Raw genomic sequence first — 27,129 nt, 5'->3', positions numbered from 1 at the left:
TTTCTGTTGCTACTGGATTTATATTACTATTTCCACTGTAATTAATTCTTTCTCTTCAAGCATGTTTTGAATTTATTTTTATCATGTAAAACACATGCATTGTAATTGTCAGATATAGAATTTGGAACATTTAAAACAAGATATCCATTGTCAAGAATTTTTTTCCTATATGTTTGTACCAGAATTTCAAAATCTGGTCTGTCCGATTTTAAAAGTAATTACTTATCATAAGCTTAGTCTTCCATTGTGTTGCATAATTTGTATGCTTTGCATAAGTTTAAACAGTACAGTGGGTTTTTTGTCAAACATTTTCTTGCAAATACAGGCTATTTGCTTTTAATTGATAGGACTGCACAAGTGTGAAAGGGGGTGACATGCAGCAAAGGGCCAAAGCTGGAATCAAACCTGCGGCCGCTGCAGCGAGGACACAGCCTCTATACATGGGGTGCCTGCTCTATCCACTGCCCCACCATAACATTCAGTTATTCAAGAATCGGTTCTTTGTATAGTTTCCATGTCATACTGATTCGACATGGCTGAAATAAGGTGAGAAAAAGAACAGAAAGTGTGTTTTCAAGTACAACATTTTATCTATTTCTACTAATGTATATAATTTTAAATAGGTTTCTGGGTTTCTTGTCAAAGTGGCGAGATGTCCATTCTGATCTAATGAGTATCTGGTAGTTCTAAGAGAAACGATAGAGATAATGAGCACTGAGACATCGGCACAGACCTGCCAACTGTTTGAGGGGAAAACCCCCCCACAGAACAGGCATGTGGGTAGCAGGGGCCTACCTCCATTAGGGAAGATAAGCAGTGTGTGAACAAGACATTTAAGAGTTGACCTGTTTCATTACTCACCACCGAAATATGTGATGATGTCATACAGGCTTTGTACGGTGGGAGGGCTGCATGGGGTCAACCATTCACTTAAGGCGGTGCAGATGCTAAACTCTAAACTGCCACTAGAGAAACATAGAGGTGATTCCTCTCATTTGAGGCAGTGAGAAAATTACATCTTCTATATAGGTATTAGACGTTCAGGTCAAATACTATTAAAAACATAATAACCAAGAAACTGAGAGCTCAATATTAACAGTATCAGTGTATAAATGAAAAGTCAATTACTCGATGAGACGTTTCACAAGAATAAAAATCACAACCAGTTTGCTAATGGTTAAACTTAAGTAACTTATAAAACAATACTTTCAAACACAGGGCTTCAGCTTCTCAAAGCTTCTGATTTTCTCTGATATTCTTTAATATTGTGAATTGATTTTTACTTGGATTTTGAGTGTTGGTCACACAAACAATCTGATGACAACACACTGAGGTCAAAACATTTTTAGACTTATTATTAAATAACTGTAACTGAATAGTCAGGATTGTTTGTCGCAGACCTAAATTCTTATATGTGTAATGTTTAATTTACTATCCTCAATCCCTTTTTTTATTTGTTCAATTAGTCTCTACTTATGTTTAGCAAATGTCAATGCACTAACATATGGTTAACATGGTAAAACATTGTGGTCATTGTGAGCATGTCAGCATGCTGATGTTAGTATTTAGCTCAAAGTACTACTGTAATGTGAGTGCAGCCTCACAGAGCTGTAAGCATGGCGACAGATTCTTAGTCTAGTTATACTGGTTTCAGTGTATTAGCAGGAAATCTATTTAAAGTCCGATCCAAACACATTATACATGTTAGAAAATACTTCTTTGAAACATGCAAATAACTGTGAACTGTGTAGTACTTAATTTCGTAGTTTAAAGGGTACATGGTTTTTCACAATTTCTGTCTAGTATTTTTTGGGCAGGCTTGAAATCACGGATTGATGTCACGATCTGTCCTGAGGGGTGTACCACAGATCTAGATCAGTGCCTTAGCGAGGTATATTGAGCCTTAAGCCAGTGTTTCCTATACTATGAAGGTGGCTCTCTTCTAACTTGGCCAGATCACGATGGTAACTTATGAGGTGAATTTCAACTGGTCCAGAGCAGGTTATATTCTGAGTTTCAGCTTGAAATCAGCTGAAAAGCATCTTTCACAGCTTCTTTGAGAAGCATCACTCTATAATCAGTGTCAGTATGTGAGCCATACAAATTATCAGCTGAGAGAAAACATTACAAATACACTTTATACAACTTGTTGAGCCTTTATGTGACATAAATGCCACCTAACCAAGCCGTGCATTTACAGTATCGCTATATCCATCGCAAAGTGCTTTGGGTTTTTTTCACAGGAACCTACAGTTTATCAGTGATGCAGAAAACCTGAGCAAGATTATTATTATAAATGAACAAGTCACTATATATTTTTAATCAGGGTGATGTTAGTTTCACATTAAATGCAAAATATTTCCTTCAAATCATGCCATACCATTACCACTTATTATGTTTATATGCGTAGTTCTGATTTTCCAAAGTCTGTTTTTACAGTGCTGTTATATTACAGCTGATAGATTAGTCTGTTGGCATTTATCACAGATATTATTCAATTCCTAAAATTCATTTCACTTTGATCTTTCCAAAAACTAAACCGATTTATACGTTTGCTTCATTACAGGACAGTATAAGACCTACATTTAGTTCTTGATTATAATATTTAAATCTGCTGCATCAAGTTTTAAGTTTCAGAGCTGCAGAAAGTGCAGCTGTCATGTTGGAAATAACAGAGTGATAGCCTAAGTAGATAAGCCTATATTAACTGCATTCACTATACATAATTTTCTGTCAGTCCTTGCCTTAACTGAAGCAACAGCGTTGCTTTGCACTGAATTACATTTTAATATTCTTCAAAGGTGGAAGCAGTTAGCACATGATCAATCATTTATAGGTGTCAAATGACGCACTAAGTGTCTATTCGGTTTAGAACACCTGTAAAGCAGAGTTATACATGCAAAGTTAAAGTCCCAATGATGTTGTACTATCTATATATTAGCACTCGTGGAGTACCTCTCAACCAATAAAATTGCTTGGTCAAAACTTACTGTTGTTTAAGACGTAATATTTAGACCGGAGTTGACTGATAAAGCTACAATATGGTACGACTTGGGATTAAAATGCGTTGGCTTTTCTTGTTGAAAATTCACTTTACAGAGTACTGGGGAGGTTGTCACAAATGTCCAAGCACACACGCACGCACACACACATTCCCATATACTAGATAGGTCAAGCCAAGGTGTCACTGGATGTCAGCTGAGGTGACGACTTGTGAGTGAGACCCGGAAGAAGATCTCACTCGTTTTGAGTTGGAGGTGACAGGTCCTTCTGGATATGACCTGTCTATTCCCTAATTTCACCCCAGCCATCCGCCTGCCTGTCCCCTGCATGGACGCCTCCATTGACCGCTGTCAAAGAGAGGGACCTGGAGGAGAACATTACCCTGAGAGGTCAAAGACCCCCAGGTGACCCGGTGAAGCCCCCTCGAAACACTTCAGCGGACAAGCAGTGTCCAGACCAGACCTGTTTTCAACCGTCACTCTGTGGGCCAACAAGCTGTCAAACTGGAAACAGAGGGTAAATACACCGTGAAATTTCAAATGAAGCACAGGCATCTCAATCAACAAGGCTTTGAATATGATGCTCCAATCTTGTCTTGGCAGAGCACTGATGATGCTGATCCTGTATCACATGGATATGATTCTGCACAGCTCCCAACACACACACACACACACACAAACATCTTCTCTGTGATCACATGAGCAGACACAGAGATTCCCACACATGTGCACGGGTGTACAGACCCCACCCTTAGACCCCACACTGCACAGCATTATGCAGAGCTCCCTTGAAATCACACAGAGATCTAAAAATACCCGCAAGGGAGGAAATCCCCACATTCCGCAGCAATGGACCTGCACTACAAAGACATCCAAACAATAAGCCTCTCTCAACTCGGAATCATCCCAGACAATATAGGAAGACTGAGCCATCAGAGAGCTGTTTTTCCCGGACAGACTGTTGTGTCTAGGAGTGGAAACCTCTGACCACCACGGCTGACTCATGGCAACTGGCCATATGTGAAAGAATGGGCTGCACAATGAAATAAACACATATGTGGAAACAAAAAAGGGCACAGAATTATCCATAGAGGGGCAAAAGATGGTAAAGGCATGAATGTTAGGGCAGTGAGAGGTTTCTTGTAGCTACAGGTCACACCTGCTACTGAGCTTTAGTTTAATGAACGGAAACCAGCTCATGACAGCAAAAAACAGATATTCAGCAGGTGGGTAACCCTTTGAAACCAGAGCAAATTGGCTTTTTTTTCTTCAAAAACAGAAGGCAATGAGCAACTGTTGTGTCTAGGAGTGGAAACCTCTGACCACCACGGCTGACTCATGGCAACTGGCCATATGTGAAAGAATGGGCTGCACAATGAAATAAACACATATGTGGAAACAAAAAAGGGCACAGAATTATCCATAGAGGGGCAAAAGATGGTAAAGGCATGAATGTTAGGGCAGTGAGAGGTTTCTTGTAGCTACAGGTCACACCTGCTACTGAGCTTTAGTTTAATGAACGGAAACCAGCTCATGACAGCAAAAAACAGATATTCAGCAGGTGGGTAACCCTTTGAAACCAGAGCAAATTGGCTTTTTTTTCTTCAAAAACAGAAGGCAATGAGCAACTGTTGTGTCTAGGAGTGGAAACCTCTGACCACCACGGCTGACTCATGGCAACTGGCCATATGTGAAAGAATGGGCTGCACAATGAAATAAACACATATGTGGACCAGGTTTCAAAGAGTTACTTCATGACTCAGTGATCATTCTGACTCATCAAACAATGGCCATGGTCACAAGCACGACACAAACCTGACTATAATGTGATGAAGTTTTATGTTAACACCAGGTCGATAATAAGTTTTAATAATAATAATCAGTTTTTGTTATTAAAGCTTTGTTCAGATGGGATTGTGGATATGAACAGCACTGCTTCTCAGCTGTGTCGATGCCATATAAATGGTTAACAAACATTTCAGTTTGTTGCAAGTATTGTGTGTATTATAGAAGTAATGAAAAGGTAAACTATCATTTTGATGAAACTGTGTTGACACAAATTTGGCCTCACTTCTCAGTGAGGTTTTTTTTCAGTTCTCAGTATCTGTTCTCTTTCCCCAATTTTCCTTCTGGCTCTAAGTCGATATTAAAATAATCTATTTCATCTTTAATAAAACTCATTAAAGCCTCCTTTGCTGTGGTAAGTTAACACCCTTCTTGCAGTGAACAAAACACTGTGGCATGCTCTACCACGATGCTTTACTCAGTGCCAAACGGGTGTAAGCTCACTGTGGTTCTGTGGTAAGTGGTTCTGAAATGCAGGAGATGGCAGACAACTGGAACTCAAATACATAAGTCTTAAATGCAGGTCAGAGCAGGAACACAGCAGAAAAAATAACACAACAAACCAAGGATCCAACAAAGACTGGACTGAAAACCAGGATTTAAATGCAAACTATTCTGATGAGGGGATGAAGTGCAGGTGGAGAAAAAGAGGTTGAGAGGCTCAGATGAAGGGGAATAAGATTATTAGGCAGACAAACATGCAGGAAGCTGATTGGATGGAAAACAAAACTGAGGAACTGATGCAGGGCAGGTGTGTTGATGAGCAAATGAGGGAAAGGCAGCACAGGAACCCAGGAGGGAAAAACACTGTAAACAGAAACCCAAAAGCCAAGAAAACCAGTTTTCTTAATTACAAACCAATTGAGTGAAAACTAAGACACTAATAAAGGCAACATAAATGAGTCTTTTACAGACATTCAGTCCAGTCTTCCCAAATATCTGAAAGCATCAGGACACAGCAGACTGTGACAATAACAATATGGGTCATTATTCTAGTTGTGTTCTTTTGGCACTGAAAATACTGTATCTTCCTGAGAGCTTTCATTTGATATATAATACTCATATTCAGACAACTTGGCACTGACATCATTTTGGCTCCAAGCCCTTAATATTTAATCACCTAGCATATAATAAAAGAACTAAACAATCACAGTGACATAGTAAGCACTTGAATTTGTGTTTTGTGATTAGAGATATTTTATTAAACTGTGGTCAAGTGACTGACTATTTCATTTGTGTTTCCTTAAAATTTGCTCTTGCAATTAAAAATCCACTTGTAACAAATTAATGACTTATCTTTTAATGGTTGCTCAGGCACTCACAGTACTTGGTTAAGGTAAGAAAAAAGATCATGGTCTTGGTTAAATCTTGAAAAAGACAACAATGACTTGAAGCACAAAGACAGGATGAATTCACTTTATCTATATTTAACCACAACTATAATATTTACCAAAAAAATAATTGAACTGCTTTTGATGCAAAATACACAAGAAGCAGGATGCCCAACAACTACCCCATAGACCCCTGTTCAGTTAAATAAAAAACAGGACTTCTTACACTTGAAAAACACCAGAGAATATAACTCGGCTACTTCTCTTTGGAAAACATAACTGAGAAAACAAATGAATAGTCTATAAATGATATTTATGGAAGATAGTCCATCTGTGTTTGAGCAGATATGATTATAATGTAAGATACTAAACCAAGATCATAGTCTGCATTTGGTCCAACGTTTTTGAATTTTTGAAACATTACACTAATATGTTTTGCAAATGATGGAAGTTGTGTGTTTTTTATCATTTGTGTCATCACAACAAAATGTTTGCTTGTGCTGGGAAGCACTAAAGAATTATTACTTGGAAGAAAATCCTGCAAACTACATTGGTATACCACTGACACTCATGACTCATGTATACCCTGTGAGTCTATGAGGCTCAGCAGTTTGCTAACATCAGTTACTGAAAGCTAAGGATCAGATCTCACTGTCACCAACTTCAGCAAGGCTCAGCCTCAGGTCACATACTCAGAAACAGAGATCCCTCATTTAGACAATGAGGTTTAATGACACACAAGACTTTTTATTTGCTGACGGGCGCTACCATTGTCAGACAGACAGGATGAAAGTAATGATACAAGCTATTATTTTGCATTCAGCTTTGTTAAGGGATGTTTGGTTCTTGTAGACCAGTATGTGCAGAATGTAGGCATTTTAAAACAGTACAAGATACGTCTGATTAATAAAATACTCGTAGTTTTATGTTATTCAAGACACATGCATTCTAAATTGTATAATGTTTACAGCCTAAATATCTGTTTATCAAGTTTAAGTTTTTATTCTTCTGAATGATTAACTCACATGTTGCTCTGATTATTTTGCCAAGTCCAATTTTTCTAGAAATAAAAAAGCTCCACACATTTTATAAGATTCACTCTACTCAGTTGGGATCAGATGATTCCTGCTATTTATTTCTGATTTGTACTCCTCCCGCTGGAAATTTGAAACTCTGGACTCAATGAGGATCAAATAAGGCAATACCTTACGCTTGACTGACAGCTTAACAAAGGCAATGGGGCAGAGTGATTTGTCAATGGGTAAAAATCAACACAAAGAGCTATTGATTGGCAGGACAGAAAGGGTAGGAGGACAATAAGTATGGCTGTGGGATCTCGCCGAAGTGATCAATACTGGAGTTCTGCATGAGGGAGCCATCCTGCTCAGTGTTTATACAGTCAGACACAGAGCAAAGATCAGCTATTGTGCATCCGCACTGGTGCTGTCAGTCAACGCAGGGCGACACAGCAGGGGGTAGCCGGACACACACACACACACACACACACACACACACACACACGCACACGCACACGCACACGCACACGCACACACACACACACACACACACACACACACACACAAGGCTCAGACTGTCCCCAGACCTTACAGTGTGTTATGAGGTACTAGATTTCTAAAACAGACATGTTTATCTTTTTTATCATGCAGAAAACAATTCACAATTTCTTCTGAGCAATTGTGTGGTAAATTCAGTCACTTCTGGCTTTATTTTAAAAGGGTCAGTTCATCAAAAAATGACAAAAAATGAAATGTTTTCCCCAGCGATTTTGTAATTCATAATTATTTCCCCAGATTTTGAGATGCACAGAAACATTTGCCACATATGAATAAGAGATCATTTTGCTTGTGGTGCTTAAAATGTACATTTAATAAAAGAGTGTTTTTTGTTTGTTTGGGTTTTTTTTGGTTTTTTTTTTTAAAAGTGTTGCTCCAGATGAACAGAACATGCTGTGAATACTTAAGGCCTGCTGCCAAGACTCAGTAGTGTGGTAAACTGGCAAAAGGATGGACTTGCATTTGTATAGTGCCCCCAAACTCCCCTGACCACTCAAAGTGCCTCACACCTCATGCCACACTCACCCATTCACATAAACACACTGATGGCAGAGGCCGCCATGCATGGTGTCAATCTCACTATCAGGGTCTAACTTTGGACACCTTGACAAGCAGACTGGAAAAGCTGAGGATCAAACTGCCAATCCTCTGACTACCACTACGCACATTAGTTACAGTAAAGATCAAGACAGTTTTTAATGGTAAAGGAGGTGGTCGCTGTATGCATGTTAACAATAGCTGTCAAAAAACAAAGAGTGCATGCGCCAAAAGAAGTTTTCATGCAGCCCCGTCATCAAAATAAAAATGACATTGTTTGTTTCTGCAAACCACATACATGTTATAGTTTCAAGAGTGTGACTTAGCTCCGATTACATATACATATGAGCTAAGTTTCTTATTGGGAGGAGGGGATGGCAGATGTTGATTGTGGCATCTGCAGCAACCAAACCAGGTATGCCTAAATCGAATCACACACTAATCACAGTGCTGCTGTCACAACACAAAATCAAAACTGAAATATAAAGTTTCAATATATTTGCTGCTCTGCATGGTGAGATGGATTTGTGTGTCCTTTGATGCGTGTTGATTCTCAAAACAAGACTTAATCTTAAGTATCACTACTTTATTTAGTAGAAAGGACATCAACCAGACACATACGAACTGGAAAAGAAAATGCAGCATCGCTCTCGGACATCTCAGACAAATAAAGTAAGAGACATGAAGAGCGTCATGGAAAGACACAGCCAGACACTCACAGAAGAATGGACTCCGTCATGAAAAGGCTACGACTGAGAATAACATGCCAGACAGTGCCCCGTGTGTGTGTTTGGCCCATGCTACTCTTATCAAGACTCCATGTATCCATCATGAGGCCCGGTTACTTCAGCTCTTGAGAGCAGAACATGGTTGGAGATAAGAGTCGGATGGGCAATCCATCCCGGAGCGATCACCACCAACAAGAAAAAGACAGAAGCAGGGGCACTGTTTACCTTCTGTCAGTCCTTGCTGAGCACCACTAAGAAGTTGTTTGTTATACAGATAACAGTGTGACAGTGGGGTGACTGATGTGTGCAAGGGAGTATCAAAGCGGTGATAGATTATGTGTTTTAACATTTCCTGTTATGTCTGTTGTAATTTCCAAACTAACACATGATTTCTCAGCAGTATTTTTCTTTAGTATTTGGACATGATGGTGTATGATCAACCTCTTGTGCATCCTCTACTGCCAAAGACCAGACACACTAAACTGACATCAAAGAACTAGTGGTGACGAAGACTGTTGCTTCACCTCATGTCACCTGTGTTTCGGCCAAAAAGTTGCACTTGAACAAACCGCAAAGACTACAAGTCACCGATCAAACAGCACTGTGTTAAGCATTAGCATGACGAACAATAATTTTATAACAGCAGGCCGCAGTAGTCTGTATTCATCATTAAAAAAAGGGAAACCTGAAGACCGACAGGATGGGTTCAAGACACTAGGTAGGACATTAATAACACAACTTGATGTTGAAAGAACAAAGAACATTTACTGTGCCCTAGTGAACAATAATGAACAATGACAAGCATTTATGAATCATTTCTTGTTTTTTCATAGGCAGAAAACTATAATTACTTAATTACTGTATGCCTCCACCAACCAGTAAACATGCAGTTACAGTTTGACTTATATTTCCTCTGTCGGGAGGAAATACCCTCAAAGCATTCTTGAGATGTCTCATTTACAAGAACGGGATGGACAGACAACCCGAAAACATAATGCCTCCGGCCACTGCTATTGCCAGTTTGGATACATAAAAATCTCAAATTTACACCAATCTGTAGCAAGGAAGGCACAGTTTAAATCAAATGAAAATGTGTGTTGTTTGTATTGTAGGCTGTGGGCTTTTGTGTTTTAGAGTTTCTCATCTGCAGGTCTGGTTTATGAGAAATATGTAAAGAAAAGCTGAAAGACATCAGAGTAGTTTAAAGAGATCAAGGTAGTTTTACTTTTAAAACCTGAATTCTGTAATGATGTTATGGTTCATGCAACAAGGGACACATTTAACTACAGCGTTATGTCCCAAAGGGATTTAAAAACAAAAAAAGGGAAATTATAGCTTCTGGATCGGAGCAGTTACTTTATCTTCTTTGAATGACATTTGACTAATGTCTCCAGGGAGCTGGGCACGAAGAAACCATCCGTTTTGAGTGTGTGTTTGTGTGTGTGTGTGTGTGTGTGTGTGTGTGCTTATGTGTACCCAGCTGCATTCTCAGCTCTCTTTGCCCATTCTCTTGGCGCATTTGTTTGGAATGAGCCCATCCACTTATTGACACTTGTCTCCCCAGCCTCTTGCATGACAATCCAGGCAATAAAACCACGAGTGGAGCACACACTGTTCAACAGTTACCATAAGAAAAACAAGAGCAAAGAGAATGAGTGTTTACCTTCCCAGGGCATGAAAAGAGGCAGAGAGAGGAGAAGAAAGAAAAGAAGAAAAAAATACAAGGGCTCATCTCATAACTCCAACTCCCCTACCACACGCAGTGCAAAGACATTGTGACACACATACTGTATACTCTCTGCGCTTACGTTTCAATGTCTGCTTGACATTTTCCGTCAAAATCCATATGAAGGAAAACTTAACGATAAAGGGAAAATAAACAACATGGTGAGGAAAGGAAGGGCCTGACATTTTATAAAGGTAATGGAACTTTTTCAAATCCCGGTCACATCTGCTTTAAGGATTTGCCCCAGTGTCCACAGACAGAGACACACACAAAGGATGGCCCATATGAGACGGGACCAGACACCAGGACATCCTGTTTAGGGGACAATGCCCCCTCTCTACTGTGCTAAAGTGATAATGCTCTTGCAGCAGTGTGGCTGTCACCACCTAGCTAAGCCGGGGTCCAGAGAGGACCATCAGTCTCAGCACCGTGGGATAGCTGGACAGGAAATACAGCTTTTCAGCACCTCCCAGAGTAGAATATCCTTCTGTCAAATCTGCTTGTATTTCAATTGCTAAATATAAGACAGGGACTGAGCGCTTCCCTCATCTTCCAGTAATAATCAGACAGGAAAATGTGTTCGATGCTAACTCTGCATTTTTTTGTAACACAAAGAGAGACTCAGAAAAATGGAGAGATAAAATGAAACTGGATTTTTTGTCATTTACATGAATTTGACTTTTGTTATATAGCAAATGACTATAAATCCAGCCCTAACTGTGCTATCAACAAACAGAAATACAGTGTATTTAGCCATATTTTCAGCGTGTGTGCACTGGATCACACAGATGAACAAAAGTCCTGTGCTGCTTGTTCTCTTGATGATTTTTTTTTCTTTTTATTTGGTCTGGTTATGTTTGCTGTATAATTTTGACCTTTTGTTACCTGATTAGATAAAGGTTGCTGTCTGTGGGTGATTTGAATTGCGTCTATAGGCATTTTTATACTTGCTTTTTGCTGTGAAATTTGGATCAATTGTAACTGTGTGAGCAAAGATGCTAATAGACCTTTCCATGGTGGGCCTTATGGAATATACCAGGAAACCCATAGGTGGTGGCATAAGTTAGTAATGATGGACCCCAGTGCAGGCTATAATGATCATTGGTTATGAAGCACGTGCACACACATAGACACACAAATATGCACACACAATTAGGTGCGTCTATAGTACCAACCATGTGTTGGATTTTACATTGGCAGTGTTTTACCTTGGCTATTGTACTTGCAGAGTACAGAGGTCAAAGAGAAAGTGATCAGAAGCATGGGTAGTGTTGTGACAGAGTTAACAAACGTAACAACAAGCACCTGAGAGCAGAGGAGCTGTCCATTTCACTGCCTGCTGAAATGACCGCAGACTTTTACTGGCATTTTTAGTAAAACAACCTCGCAACAACTGTACTCCTCGATATAAAGGCCAGAGAATAAGAGAGAGAAGAGAGCTGCAATTCTCATCAACAAAACAACACTGTGCCCTGAAAAACTTGCCAGCTACAGTGGCACGCACACAGTTTACCCACAAAAGTAGAAAACACATAATGAAACAGGTGCTTGGCAGCAACTTGAAACTGAAATAATAATAACCTTTTAAACAGAGGCACGACAGACAAACACATACCCGAATCCCCTTGGAAAAAAAAACTTGTACTCACCTATTTGAATGCCTCTGTCCCTGACTGGTTAGACCTACAACCAAAAATATGTACATATAACGATTATCTAATGCTATGAATAGCTAGTAGCCTCTAGGCTAATAGATAGCTTTCAATAATAATTCATAGGCTGGCTATCCACCTGCTAGTAACTACAGCTTAGCCTACATAATACATGTATGCCTTGTATTAAAATTCACATACAAACAGCTTAACATTTACAATTATTTGGACCGACGTTATCTAGCTTGCTGCTAACGTTAGCTTACCTGCTATGTTTGTTGACATACACTGAGGGCAGCGCGAGGGGCTTGTCCGTGAGCTGACAACTGTTTGTAAAAAAAGGAATCCAATTCTGGAAACTTTGAAACCTTCTCCTCCTGTTTTTGGCAACTGTGTTTTTGTGTTTAAATGGCCTGACCGCTCGCTGGGCTTGCCTACGTCTGTTCAGTTTATCAGTGTTGACAGATTTTGCGCACCTAGCCGGAATCTTACCGTTTACTGTCTTGTCACATGATCAAATGAAGACTTATGATTGGACAACAACATACATCGTCACTGCATGTGGTATACATGCCAAAGAAAATGAGAAAATATTCTTTTGATTGAAAAGTTTTTAATATATATATATATATATATTTTTATAGTATATGTTGAGTAAGCCTATAATCTAATATTACTTTGGTTGATACTGACTGTTGTTTATACCATGATAATGTTGGATTTAGGATTTGAAATTTGAGGGTATAAATATGAATTTAATTACTCTTTTAAATTTAGAGAAAATAATTTTGGATTATTTTACGTTTTTGCTATAATAGTAAATCAGGTTGTGTCAAGGACCCTGTTGCCATTTGGTTGCCATGGTACTCAGTTCAGTCACGTTACCTGCACTGTCTGCCTTTGTTGTTATTATTATTATTATTATTATTATTATTCCGTTTAGATTTATCAGTTCTTGATATTGTGTATGATGGTTGACAGTTGACTTACCATGATATAACATGTTAAATAGGTCAGTGGCTCTTTCTCACACTGTCCCTCAACCACACAGTACAAATGTGTACTATGAAATACACTGCTTTTACCCACTACACACGCGCGCGCGCACACACACGCACACAGACAGGAAGAGAACGAAATACACTCACACGCAAAAACAACAGACTCACACGGTGGCATCTTTGAAAAGACAAATGAGTAAGATGATGTTCTCAAGTGTCAAATTAGGGACAAGTCTGGGCATGTGGTGAGACAGAGTGACTCACACACACACTCGTAGGCACACACACTAGCACACATGAAGTCTTAGGGGGTTTCATACACTAGGTGGTGATATTGAGTTATTTACCTTAGATAGATAGATAGATAGATAGATAGATAGACAGCTGTCCATCCTGGAAGATAGGCCCCTTCTCAGTTGCTCTCCCTAAGGTTTCTTCCATTTTTTCCCTGTTTAATGTTTTGTTGGGGGGAATTTTTACTTATCCACTATGATGGCCCAAGGACAGAGGGATGTCATATGTTGCAAAGCCCTCTTGAGCAAATTGTGATATCAGGCTTTGTGTATAAAAATGAATTGAGTTTGTGTCGGTTTTGGTTGTTTTGTGTCTCTTGTAGTTTTTTTTCCCCACAATGTCATTACAAGTCTAAACTGTCTTATCTTCACATCCCTACCATGAGGATACTATTATTTACCTCTGAGACTTGTGGTGCTGAACTCTGAAGCGGAGCTAAAATAGAGCTGCCAAATGTGCAGGGGATAGCCAGTGATGACCCCCTCAGTAGATAAATACATAAATAAAAAGTGTCTACATTCAAAGACAGCACTCCTCCAAGGCCACCTAGGAGTCTGTAGGATGACCTCTAGCCCTGTCAAGAGGACCCTTTACTTTCTCTTGTGGAATCTGCATCAGTTGCAAAGGCTGTAAGCCACAGGCCTCATGCCTTGAAACTGGAGAAGCTGCTGAAAAGCCAAACCTGGCCTCAGAAATACGTTCTGTAGACAAGCGGTGAGGATCAACGGAGCCCGTGCACCACCCAGACCCTGTGATATTTGATCAGGCTTGACGCGTCCCGTTGCGTCTGAGCCACCCTGCCTCACCTCCTCTGTCTGCATACACCCAACACCTCTCACCCAGTCCCTGGGATAAGTGGTCCCTGGGCTATAAATACAGAGACAGGATGGAAGCTTGAGGGGAGCCAAAAAAGAGCGGGTGGGAGGAGGAAGGCGTGTGTGGCTAAAAAGTGGACACCTGTTAATAAGGTGTCAAGGAGTCAAATGTGAAGTGACACGAAAAAATAAGATCATAATGTGTCGACTAAATCTCCAGTCTCCAACGCCCTTCAAAACAAACACCTGCACACGTCACTGCTGAATCACACACTTTAGGGATACATATTAAGTTTCAACACCTTCTTTTTATCATGTCCTCGCCCCTCTCAGCCTGTCTGTCTGTCTGTTCATCTGCCTCTCCCTATCACTCCCTTTCTTGATTCTTAAGAAAACAGGTGCAAGGAGGAGTGTCCAGTTCACACACATACCATAAAAACACTTAAAGCTTGATGCATGCTCCATCCCCTTCTCTCCCCTCAGCAGAACCTGTGGCCAAAGCATGCAGAACATTTCCCTCTGTCCTCATAGCTGCAGCGTCTTCAAATTGAGGAGCAAATATAGCTCGTCATCCATGTGAAAGTGAGAGCAGTGGAGCTCTCAAACAATCCCAGGGGCAGCCTATTTCCTATGTTCAGAATAGAGCACAACTGTTTGCGCTGCAAGCAAAAAGGCTCTTTGTGCTCGAGAAATGTTGAGAATGGTCATAAATCAATGTAGCATGTATATAACTGCTGCAAGATTTAATCTGCAAAACAGGGACATTTTAGACTTCAGCCAGCCAGAAAGAACTAACGAGCGAAGTCACATGATTTTGGTTGCAATGAAAACATTTTTGGCAGTTCATGGCACATGATGGTTGCCTAACCCAGGTTTAAACATTAACAAGCCCCAACAGTGTAGGACAGCTCTCTCTCATAGGGTTCATACAGAAAATACTGTTGTCAAACCGGCAACTTTAACTTCCAAGTTTCTATTTTTCATGAACTGGGTGAAATGTATGCTATATCTGTCGAGTAAAAAATACAAAGAGAGACAGTTAAACAAAACAATAAACCTACTTCAAGACAAGCGAAACAAAACTCTCAACTTTTGGTTAACTCATGGTGACTGTGGCTCAGCATGCCAAGCAGGTTGTCCTCAATTCTGTTAAAATTGATACAAGTCTGGCAAAGTCTTTTATACCCAAATGAGCTTTATTTTATTGTTTAAGATCTGACACAGAGAATGTTTCCATATTATGGAACCTTTTGGGACAGTGTCACACCAGATGAATTAGGCTACATGCATACATTTTGAAAATGGGTGTAGTTCCCCTTTAAGTTTTGTAGTCCTGCATGAAATATGCAACACTCACTGTAACTGGTAGAAACTTGTGCTTAAACAGGGCCCATTGCAACAATGGCAATTGTGAATTTGGAGGGAAAAGTGATGTTTAAAGTTTGGCGGCAACATGGTGCGCGCGTTCCTCCATTCAGTCGCTAATGAGAATGATAATTTGTGGCTCCTCTGACGACCCCTACCCCCTTCAATAGCGACGTCTCCCAAGGGACACGATGGCGCATATCCCCGAGGGACATGCAGCCCTGTAAAGGAATCCTTTTCATCACGAGAGTGGGGTTCCCGCCTGTTTCGTTATATATGTAGGCTATATATATGGTTGATAACTCAAATTTCGCAAATAATTTGTTATTTCATTATTGTTGGCCCTGCATCTGCAGCAAGTGGAGCACCAACAGCAGGACTGAGGATCTAACCAGCCTACATCTGGACACAGAACAGCTGCATAATGACAGACATTTCAATTCATGTTGCTATCTGTATTATTGTATGTGGTGGTGTTTTTACGTTATTTCCAATATGTGTTACATTTATCTTTAAATGACAATTTCTCCTCCTACAGCACTTTCTTTATTACTTTTCTTTACTTAACAAAACGCTGTTGTTGCTTGGTTACCTGATTTCTTCAGTGCCAGAAGTGAGCTATAAATATGGGATTTCTTTATCTTCCTTCATATTTCCCAACACCAGAAACCGCAGCTTTAACCTGATTTGCAAATAGCCAGCAATGTTGTCATATAAAAAATAGGATGCACTCAGTCAACTCCTCCTGGGAATGCACACTGCTGGATCCGAGTCCCCCCGACGATCCCTCGTGTTTACACCGGACCAGGATCGCTTCTTGGCGGCCACGCGTGTGTGTGTTCGCCTCCTCACCTCCGCAGAGCGACTGCACGACCCGGCCTGCCAGCGGGGATTTACTGACTGGCGCTGTGCCCGGCCGCAGGCAGCCTAGTTCGCTGCGTTCTCACGACCTCAGCTCCACAAAGGCATCTCTGAACTATTAACTCAGACACGAAGGCAGTAGGAGCAACCACAGAACCCACACACGCTGCCAACTGGTGTTTCAGTATGCCTCCTTGCAGAGGGAAGCTGCCTTAGCATCACAGACAGGAGGGGGTTTCATTATGCCTCTTACCGACGGTGTCATCTGCAGGGCACTGGCACTCAGCAGGGAGAAAGTGAGAGCGCAACTGCACGAAATAAGACAGTCCAACGGTTGAAGATCAATATCAGGAGTCGTGTGAGTTCTCAGTTCAAAAATCAATCACAAATGACGTAGGCCAAGTTACAGCGAAGAAAATAAATTCAGATATAATATTATTCAATATATATAATATTAATATAATATTCATACAAAGCTGATAAAAAATGTGCAAATGACAAAAAGGTTGTATTCATAAATTTAAAGGGATTACAAATGAACCAATGAAGTGCCACGAGTCTGCAAATTTGAGACCTCTACAGAGGTTTTTTAAAAGAAAGATAATGTGACTGGAGTGATGGAAGTAAATGCGCTAAGAGACGGGACTTCAGGACTGAATATAAGACTAAATATGGATAGTTCTGGGGATATGTTTACGCACGAGATGTGCACATAATTTAAAGTTCACCCCCTGGATATTTTGAAAGGGAGAAAGCAGTGAGAATGTTTATCTTGTGTCTGCTGGTGGTCAGGGCTGAGAAACACTTAAAAACCGACTGACTCCTGGCCTGTGCCAGCCATGCGCACCAACGGCGCGCCGGTGCGGTATTAAATGTTGAGGGGTTTTGACCGGCGGTCACCAGGCTGAAACCTAATCCCAAGTAAAGGGGCCCGCTGACTGCAAGTGGCTGACACACGGCTAGCGCCACGCCACCTGGCGCAGAAACACTCAGTTCCGGGCTCCACGCACCGGAAGAAGATAAGTTTACACGCAGAGATAAACAGAGACGGGGGAGAGATCAAGAAGGAGAACTTTTATACACAGAAAAGGGTTTGAAAGTGAGAGAAGAACGCAGCCGGCCAGATGTAGGCCACGGACTGTATATAAATAAAAGGCCGATTCAAATGATGTTGTCAGTGAGTGTGAGACAGACTTTTTTCGAGCAATATTCAAGCTCCAAATATGTTTCTTTATCTGCCTCGACTTTCCCAAGTCTGACCAAGTCCCCTCGTTTTCTCCTTTATTGAGGTGTAGTCCCCCTGGGAGTGGAATTGAACAATTGATGCACAAAAGGAAGCGAGGATCCTTCCATATTCCCCTTTCACTGAGGCAATCTGTTAGTGACATTAACCCCTGAGCGCATTTCCCAGGCTCATGAATGGGTTTTAAGACTTCTTAAAGCTCCCGCTGCATACAGGATGAGACCCTTTTCAAACTTTTAATTACCTTTATAGCAATAGAAAAATACACCCCCATTGTCCCCGGGACCATTCTCCTGCGGGACAAGATGTAAAGAGTTACCGCCAAACTGGTGACAAGGTGGCCTCTTAAAATTTAGTAGATTAATTGATACTGGGGGTCAGATCAGGAACGTAATCGATAGGTTGCAGCTTCGATTTGGCCTCATGACTGCTGTGAGTCTGTTTATTTCCTAATGTGACTTTTAGGCATGGCGTCTAAAGCTACAAATGACCCTTAATACCCTAAAATAAAGAGAAATAATGCGAAATGCACGTCAAAGAAATTGGGTGCAGACAAGAAATGAATTTCTGAAGTAATTTATTAAAACAACGGGTCATCACCCAACTTCACTTTTTCTTTTTAACACAAAACAACAAAGATATAAAACACAGCTTTGGTATAACAATCAATAACAAATCTGTACAAAACTAAAACCTTTTCATAAAAAGTACTTCATAACAAAAATTTCCTATAAATCTTCCACATGTACAGCATATTTATCACCGACATCCAAATGTTGGAATCAGACAATAAAAAACAAAAACATCTGCCAAGTAAGGCAAACCTTGTTCCATGAAACGAAACACTTATAACTACCGGGGGCATTAAGTGGTTAGAGTTAGCGTCCCGTAGCGGAAAAGTCACAGGTTCAACCCCCGTAACAGTTGTCTGTGCAGTCAGTTTAATGTCTAAACTGGAAAATTAATGCAAACTGGTTTAATGCGAGTCTTTGGCCTAGCGCTACCAAGGCCTCCACACAGGCTCGTTGCTCTCTGATCCGGTGCTGACTCCCACTGGGCTGACCGCCTGGGACCCCCCGGAGAAGGACGTCATGCCGTGGACTGGAGAAGCTGCCGTCGGCGCCGAGCTGCCGTGCACCGGGCTGGCGTTCACCGCAACAGGCACTCCTGCGTTTGCGTAAAGAGGGATGACGGGAGCTGTGGTGGAGGTGAAGGCCGGGTTAGGGATCAAAAACGCGAACTGTCCATCGGTTGCGGGCACCAACTGGAAGCCTCCAAACACCTTCGGGGAGACGGCCTCGGCAGGGCTGAGTTTGGAGCCCATAGCAGCGGCGTTGATGGGGAGAGTGGATGGGAGCTGCACGTGGAGAGGCTGCGCCAGGTGCGCCTGTTGGGACGCGGCCTGCTGCGGGTAGTTCATTGACATCATCTGGCCCATGCAGCTGGATAGGTGGCTGAGGAGCCTCGACCTCACCTCCGTGTTCACCCCCTCAGAGGTGGACAAGAAGCGCGTGACCTCATTCATGCACTCGTTGAAGCCCGCTCTGTATTTGCTCAAGACGGTGGCATCTGCCGAGAGTGCTGCTGAGGGGAATAAAGAGAGCAGATATTAGAGGTTTGTCACTCCTTCAACTGCTGCCTAACGACTTGATTATGTTTTCTATCCACCTTTGATTAAATAAACTTACCGCTCATCTGGACGCGCTGCAGGTTCCGCAAGTGCTTCACTGTCATCTCCAGGATGTCTGCTTTCTCCAATTTAGAGTGTCTGGAGCTCTGCAAGATAAACATGATAAGTTAACACCGTATTCAGGGCACAAGTACATCATCTATGAACATAAAAGAGAAAATGAAGGCATCAAAATGACCTCAACTTACATCTTTTTTAAGTGCGTCCAGGATGAGAGTCTTCAGTTGCCCAAGGCTTTCGTTTATTCTCGCTCTCCGGCGTTTTTCCATGATCGGTTTGGATGACTGCAAAGAGTAAACAATTGAAAATAAATTTCTTGTTCATTATTTACACATAAATTTGCACACTGCGCGTCGTTTCACACTACTATAACAAACTTGTTAAACTGATCACAAACTGTAATCCCCAATTAGTAATTAAAAAAAAAAAAAAAATCTTACTTTTCTGTGCTCGCTGGCATTTTTCGGTTTGTCCGGTGTGTGTGTTCCGTTCGCAGGGGCACCGGCAATCGGGGATGCCGTCTGCTTTTCCATAGTGTCAGCTGGCATCGTTGATCAAAACCAGGTAAATGCGTCAATAAGTAAATCCTATGTGGAAGCTCCGGGGAAATAAAAACGCTGAAAGTTCACGTTTTGCCGCTGCAGCTCGTATGAGAGATGCCTGACAGTCCCACCGATCACTTTGTCGCTTGTTATCACTGAGCTGTCATCTGAGTACAGGAGCGTGCGTTGCACCGCGCGGGGCGACTCTCCGCTTCTGCCGCCGACACACGCCGCAGCGGTACTTATACACGGCTCGCGTGCTCCCAGTTCGTGTGAAACCCTCTCTGCATTCTTTCCCACACTCGCCTCAGCCAATGGCAGAGAGGACTCACCCATTGGGCGCGGGGCAGACCGCTGATTGGACAACACCCCCGCGGGCCGTCAGTCACGCGCTGCTCAATCAGCCCTGCAGGGACAAACAACAAAGCGGAGCGAGCAGCAGCGGCCGGGCCGGGCTGTGAAGTGATAAGGGAGGGGAATGCGCTGGATGTTTGCTTCCAACTTTGCTCCGTGCTCGTCACAAATGTTTGAGTGTGTCTGTGTGTGTGTGTGTGTGTGTGTACGGGAAGAATGTAGAGTGTGCTGAAGGTGCAGCCAGTAACCTACTTTTCACGGTGTGTGTAGATTACTAAATAAATGTGTACTTATTAAGATAAATTATTACATAGTTTTCTGTCTGCAGATGCTTTTTATACTTCTTTTAACAGATTTTGGTGTTTGATATGTGTACGGCGCGTGACAAGTGCCAATAAAACCGAATAATATTTATATTTTCTTTAACGTCCAGTTAAGGAAGTAAGGGAATGGCTGCTGCGTTTAATAGCGACCAAGTTTATTTATTTCAAGCATAAACATTATCTTGGCCCTACGTGAGAACAAATACACATTTCATCTATTTTTAAGGCTCCTCTTGCGCCTCCAAGGAGAAGACATCTGTAATGGCACGCGAGGCGGTTTGCAGTAGCACGCACCAAGCCAATGGCATGCGGCCACTTTATGCAAATACAGCAGGGCGCACTCTGATTGGCTGTGTGAACAGCTCTATGTCAATCATCCCGACGCGGGAGCCGCTCAAAGGGGAAGAGGAGGAGGAGGAGGAGGAGGAGGAGAGAGGGAGGCACATCTGTCCGCGTGCCGTTCGCGCAAAGTCTTCTCCGGTCTATGTGGAGCACGTGCCAAAACCTGCAGATTACAGCCTGGAGACCAAGTAGCATTAAATGTCAAGCCCGAGAATCTGGAACATTATATATAAAGGGAATAGAGTATAATAGTGTAAAATAGAGTAGAGTTGAGTGGAGTAGAGTAGAGTAGACATTAAAATAGAATATAGGCACATGTGAGCTGGATGGCATTAAGGCTGCATTAGAAATATATCTGGGCTGCAGGATCTCATTTCTTTCGAGGAAAATGATGTAACTCAGTAACCTTATTGTCTAAATACATAAAACCATGTTTTTGTCTTTTTAGGAAAACCACAGAACTTTCAATAGAGATACTTGCTTGATTCGAACAATAATAATTTAAATATATATATATATATATAAAACAACAATGTCAATATAAAATACCGTGTAAGGCTTTTTTTGTCAAAGCGTCCCACAGGAAGTTTATTTAGGAAACAAAATTTTGATGCTGAACCATCCAAACACACAAAGACCCTCACTTAAAATCTTTTTCATCAGCTCTATGTGCGATCGTTTGACACTAGGTGCCACAGTGTTTGAAGGAGAAGAGCACCATCTAGCGTCTGATTTATAAAAAGTAAACCAACTGAGGGCAAAGTAAACAAAGTCAAGTAAAAATCACCAAGTAAAGCAACTCATGCATTCAAGCTCTAAGTTTTCAGAAAGTAAATTAAATTAATCCTATATTAATCGTAACCTAATGGAATTGGGGTTTATGGATGTTTTACACGATGTAAATGATTGTTGTGTACTTGCTCTGCAAACAATAACTAACACCTAGTTATAATTATTACTTATTCACATCAAATGAATGTCAAATTCTAAAACATCTTTTGAGTTGTTTCTTTGTTTGCTATGATAAATAAACTAGCAAGAAAGAGATGAAGCTCCTGCAGGAGGACAAGGAAAGGTTTTATGAGTTTGTATCAAGATGACCACAAGGTGGCACATCTGTGTCCAAATGAATCTAAAAAACTAGTAATAAACAATAAAATGAACCACAATGCAAATGCTATTTTGTTATATACACCTAATAAGAATATTATAATAATCTAGTTGATTTATCTTTCAACTTGTATCTACCGGAGAAGAAGTTCTGTGGAGCACACCACGTACAGAAATAGCTGCATATTCAGTGTATTTTCTTTTTAATCACAAAAGTATGTTTTATAGGGTGTACATCAGAAAGTGAGAAAAGAAAACACATGTTTTTATATACATGTATTATTTATACATATATCATGCAGTTATTGCATATGTGTGCAAACATGCATATGCACCCATACACAGTATGACCTGCATATGCTTGTGTAATCTTTGTAAACGTACATACACATATCTATCAGTTAAATTAGAAAATATATCACAAGCTTACATGCAAAGACTTGCAATGTTGCATGTCTTTTTAATGCATCTTTAAAAAACAAGAGCTTTGAAAAAATCTCATGTGAAGTTTGTGTTACTCAGACAAAAATACTAAATTGAATAAAAAGAATGAAAAGCAACACCTGAAGTTGCTGATACCAGTTATGCTCATGACAAAACACAGATAATGTGACAGTTTCTGCCCCTCCTTCATAAGTCTGCAAGAGTGACATAAATGCAGACTCTCTGTGAATGAGCAGCAGATTTCCTTGTTAAATCAGTGGGTGTACTGCGACAATAGGAGCATTATAAAGTCTAAGGAGGCATAGATGTCATAGTAATCTTAAAACTGATGACAAAGTCTGTGATCCTCTTTTGGTCAGCAGTCTATTGAAACAGCCCAAATGTAATAAAATTTTGCTAAGCCCTGCTTCAGTCCAGTCTGTAGTAGACTATCAGGCTTTGTTCACTGGCTCATGCCTCCCCAAGGGTGAGCTGTGCTGAGGCATGCTGGACCCTTGTTTACCCAGGATCCTGAGTCTCAAGGGCCAGCTGTGTGTGCTCGGGCTCACAACGCCTTTATTTGCCTTCGGATCGGCCCAAATGATGCAGATCTAATTCTACAGAGCCCTGCACAGATTACACAACTGTTCCCTGCAGCAGTGGGGTTAATGCGATTTTGGTTTTAGTAATTCTGTATAGGTGAAGCAACACCTGTTGAACCTGATCTGAAGTTAGAACAAGTCTGACGACTCTTGGTATTTCCGAACCCTATCCATCAATAATTCCCCCTCTTCATTCTTGCATTTCAAAGATCTCAGACAACAAAGAGTGCAGGAATTCCCCTTCAACTGAAAGAGACTTTTTGAGTGACTCCATCATTAGAGCATCATTAAAGCTGATGCCGACATCGCCGGCCTGAGGAATGTAGAGAACAGAAATCACTGCTGTTTTATAAGAGACGATCAACATTCACCAGACAAGAGCCAAAAGCATTTGCTTTTTGACTTAGCTTTATGAGGCGGGGGTCTGCAGTAGGAGATGTCGGGGGAGATGAAAGGGCCCGAAAGGAGGGAGAAGCTGTGTTTGCAGACTTAGCAGAGTTCAGTAGTCTGTTGTGCAGACCCAGTGAATGCTCAGCCGCTCCTTTTGACTGCCGCCTGTTTAATTTGTTGTTGTACAATGAGCCTGTGCACTTCTCCAAATCCATGTGCAGAATGCAGAAGGAGAGTCAATTATATCTGTATTAGTTGGTGTCGGCTGGACAATCCCTTTATACACACTCCCCAATCAAGTGCTGGTAGATGTGTTTACCACAATGAATCCCCAACACTGGGTCACAATGCCTGTTTGGGTGGCTTTTGCTTTGTTTCAGATACTGTGGCTATTTTAGGAAGGCAGTGCAGAAAAGTGACCTGATACTGCAAAAACCTGGGAAAACTTTGGTGCATAAAACTTATAAGAAACCTTCATCCTACTGAGTGCTGTTAAAGAGCATTAAAATGTTTGTTACACTCAGTGATAAACTTTGTAACTATGCACATGCACAAGCATGGTTGTGAGACAATGGGCCCCTGCATGGGCACGGATATGCGAAAGGCTCCTCCACTTCTCCCTCACAGGAACAAGACGCACAGACTTTGCGGTGGTGTTGCTTATTTGTTGTTGTTATGCATCTTTTCGTAGTTTTTGTGTCTCTCTTGGGTAATTTTCTGTCTCCTTGTGGATGTTTTACCCCTTTTTTGTGTCTCTTTTTGGTGTTCTTGATTCTCTTGTACTTTTATTTTGAGTGAAATTTTGCAGGTGAAGGCCAGATTGCCTCCTGTCACTTTGTGTCCCTGGGCCTGTGACCTTGATGCCCGTCTAGTAATCCATCCTTTTGTATAAGTACATTCAAGTACATATTTGTGTTGCCTGTACTTTACTTGAGTATTTCAATGTTACTTCATATTTTTTTTTGCTTATTTTAACAGGAAATATTGTATTATTTTCTTCACTACATTTATTTTACAGCTTTAGTTACTTGGTACCTTGCAGATTAAGATTGTAGATAAAAATAAATAAATTGCTTTGACCAAAATGCTGTAAAATGCTGCTTAGCCGATTGATTTGTTATTAATAGTTTTCCAATATAATGCAATAGTAGAGTTCAGTAGTCATGGATTTTAGAAATACTGAGCTCACTAGACCCACACCTCCATCTGTAAACATTTTTACATTTTTTGGATTTTGTATATTAAGTCCAAATTTTATTAAGTAACTTTTATTCGCAACATTAAGATCTAAGTGGTAATATCAAGCCCGCAATTCTGGTGAATGAAAATGCTGAATCATTTTTGTTTTAGCTGACTCACAGGTGTGGATTTTTCGGGGGAGATGCAGGGTACACGTCCCTCTCAATATCATGAACATGTGAATTTGTCCCCACTAATAAAAACATGAAAGCAGTAGAGGACCTTACTTTGAAAAAAAAAAAAAAAATAGACATTTAGCCTACACTATAATTAATGCAGAAAATGCACAAATCTGTGCATAAAAAATCACCAAAATGTTGAAAATAAAGTGTTTGATGGTCGAAATTTCCTTGGTGAAGGGTACCTTACCCTAATTTACATACTTTTACCTAAGAGACAGTTTCAATGCAGGACTTTAACCCGTAATGAGTAATTATACAATGAGGTAGTAAAACTGCAAGTACAGGATCTTATTACTTTCTCCAGCACTGGTGACACAAAGTAAACGTCAGATACATGATGACGATCAGGACACAACTGAGTGATGCTCTGTTTCCACATCAGAGATGACAGCAGGACTTCAAAGCTCCTGTTGGTAGCAGTTAGTGCTGTGAGGTTTCTGAAACAAGTAAAGCCAGAAACCCAACACCAGCAGATCTAAAGCTCCTGAGTGAAAGGACACCTGTGGCTGCTGCATTCACCTCCCACTTTAAGTCGAGGGATTTGCAGAATACCACAAACACACGGCTGATGATTCATTATGGAATCTAATTAAACTAAATATTAACAAATATTTGTGTAAAAATATTTTCCTCACAGACATTGGCAAAAGATCTGAAGGGATTTTCCCCTGCCAGGACGAGATATTTCATGCTCATTGTTGCCAGGGATTTCTTAAATTTGGGAGTGGCCAGATGTATTAAAAAGTTTTTTTAAACACCCATCAATTGTGCTGGTATTAAAACAGCTATTTTCTTGTTCAACTATTCTGTGTTTGATGTATTACCCGGACTGCAGGGTGCTTTATAAGAGGTCTGAATTTAAATAAATTAATATGAATTTGGAAATATTTCTCATGGCATTACTGGGCTGAGTGCATTCAGTCAAAAGCTTCAAAGCTGCATGTTTGCACCACAAACGTGAGGGAAAGTGGTATTTTTCATGCACTTTCACTTTATTCTTCCTTAATCTCATTACTCCCTTGGCTGTTTTTCATACCTGCAGAAGAAAACCCTGAGATCAATTATATTTGCCTCACTTTTCATGCGGCTTGTTGTCATTTTGCCATCTGCAGACCAGCATGTCCAGTACAATGTGGTGCATTCAGTGAGCCCCTTTGGCTTTCTGAACAGAGAGGGACCCTTTTCTCTTGCTTCTCGCCCCAATTCAAGGCTTTCTTCTCCCTTTTAAGTGGGCTGTTGATGAGGTTAGTCTAATCAGATTAAGTCAACTCACATTGGTCTCTGCAGTTTGTTTTCCTTCCAAAGGCGTCCTGACATCTCCTATACTTTTTCTTTATCCTCCTCTTTGCACTTTTCATCCAGGCTTCCACCCAAAAAACCCCTTTCAGCAGAGGTCCCAATGGACTCCTTTATAAACCGCAGTTCCACAATGATATAGGTTATTTAGAATGGGTCACTAAACTGCTATGCACGGGAAAGGCCTTTAAAGTTGTGCAGTGACGCATTTGGACATTTCCACTGGTGTCTGAGCGAATGCCAGAGATTAGGTAAACACAAAGCTCTAAATCAAATTTTGGAAATTGCTGGAACCTTTAATTTGATTCCTAAATGACGGTTTGAGGGAAGTTTTGTAAACTACAAGGCTGTAATGCAATCTACACTTTTATTCTAGACACTTGGACGAGAGTGGAGTTTTCATGGCCGACTTGTTAAATAGTTTTTAAGTGAAATAAATACACTTTTATTGTTTAGATTTTACAAGATGGGACTGGTACACACAGTGGATTAAAAAAATGGCAATTATCCAGTTACATCACGATATCCATTTTGTTGTTTTTCTTTAAAAAATCTTAAAAATCTCCAAATCTGTCAAATGTAAAAAAAAAAAAAAAAAAAATCAAATGTGTGTTTTTGTTTTGAAAAAAAAATTTTTTTAAAAAAATATATAGATCGTGGCA

The 27,129-nt window shown here is 40.8% G+C and overlaps 1 protein-coding gene across 2 annotated transcripts; it reads right to left on the bottom strand.

The window, feature by feature from the left end:
- Positions 1 to 18,563: 18,563 nt before the first annotated feature.
- On the bottom strand, positions 18,564 to 20,411 carry her9 (hairy-related 9). Of its 2 annotated transcripts, none has more exons than XM_042491925.1 (4): positions 20,105 to 20,411; positions 19,853 to 19,948; positions 19,663 to 19,750; positions 18,564 to 19,558 (listed from the first exon to the last, which is right to left on the bottom strand). In XM_042491925.1, exons 1-4 carry the CDS (start codon positions 20,210 to 20,212, stop codon positions 18,975 to 18,977), a joined length of 876 nt encoding a protein of 291 aa, XP_042347859.1. In that variant the 5' UTR covers positions 20,213 to 20,411; the 3' UTR covers positions 18,564 to 18,974. The 2 variants fall into 2 exon arrangements, with proteins under 2 accessions (XP_042347859.1, XP_042347861.1); XM_042491927.1 differs by having other exon boundaries at positions 18,564 to 19,555.
- Positions 20,412 to 27,129: the final 6,718 nt, after the last annotated feature.

The sequence above is a fragment of the Plectropomus leopardus genome, chromosome 8 (genome assembly GCF_008729295.1).
Source record: "Plectropomus leopardus isolate mb chromosome 8, YSFRI_Pleo_2.0, whole genome shotgun sequence".
NCBI classification, from domain to species: Eukaryota; Metazoa; Chordata; class Actinopteri; order Perciformes; family Serranidae; genus Plectropomus; species Plectropomus leopardus.
The sequence above is the reverse complement of the archived record's forward strand: the minus strand, read 5'-3'. Positions and strand labels throughout refer to the sequence as shown.

Coding starts and splice junctions, on each gene's coding strand:
- her9 (XM_042491925.1), bottom strand. CDS start 20,212: ATGCCAGCTGACACTATGGAAAAGCAGACGGCATCCCCGATTGCCGGT. Junction 19,949..20,104: donor ATGCCAGCGAGCACAGAAAA/GTAAGATTTTTT, acceptor TACTCTTTGCAG/TCATCCAAACCGATCATGGA. Junction 19,751..19,852: donor TGGACGCACTTAAAAAAGAT/GTAAGTTGAGGT, acceptor TTTATCTTGCAG/AGCTCCAGACACTCTAAATT.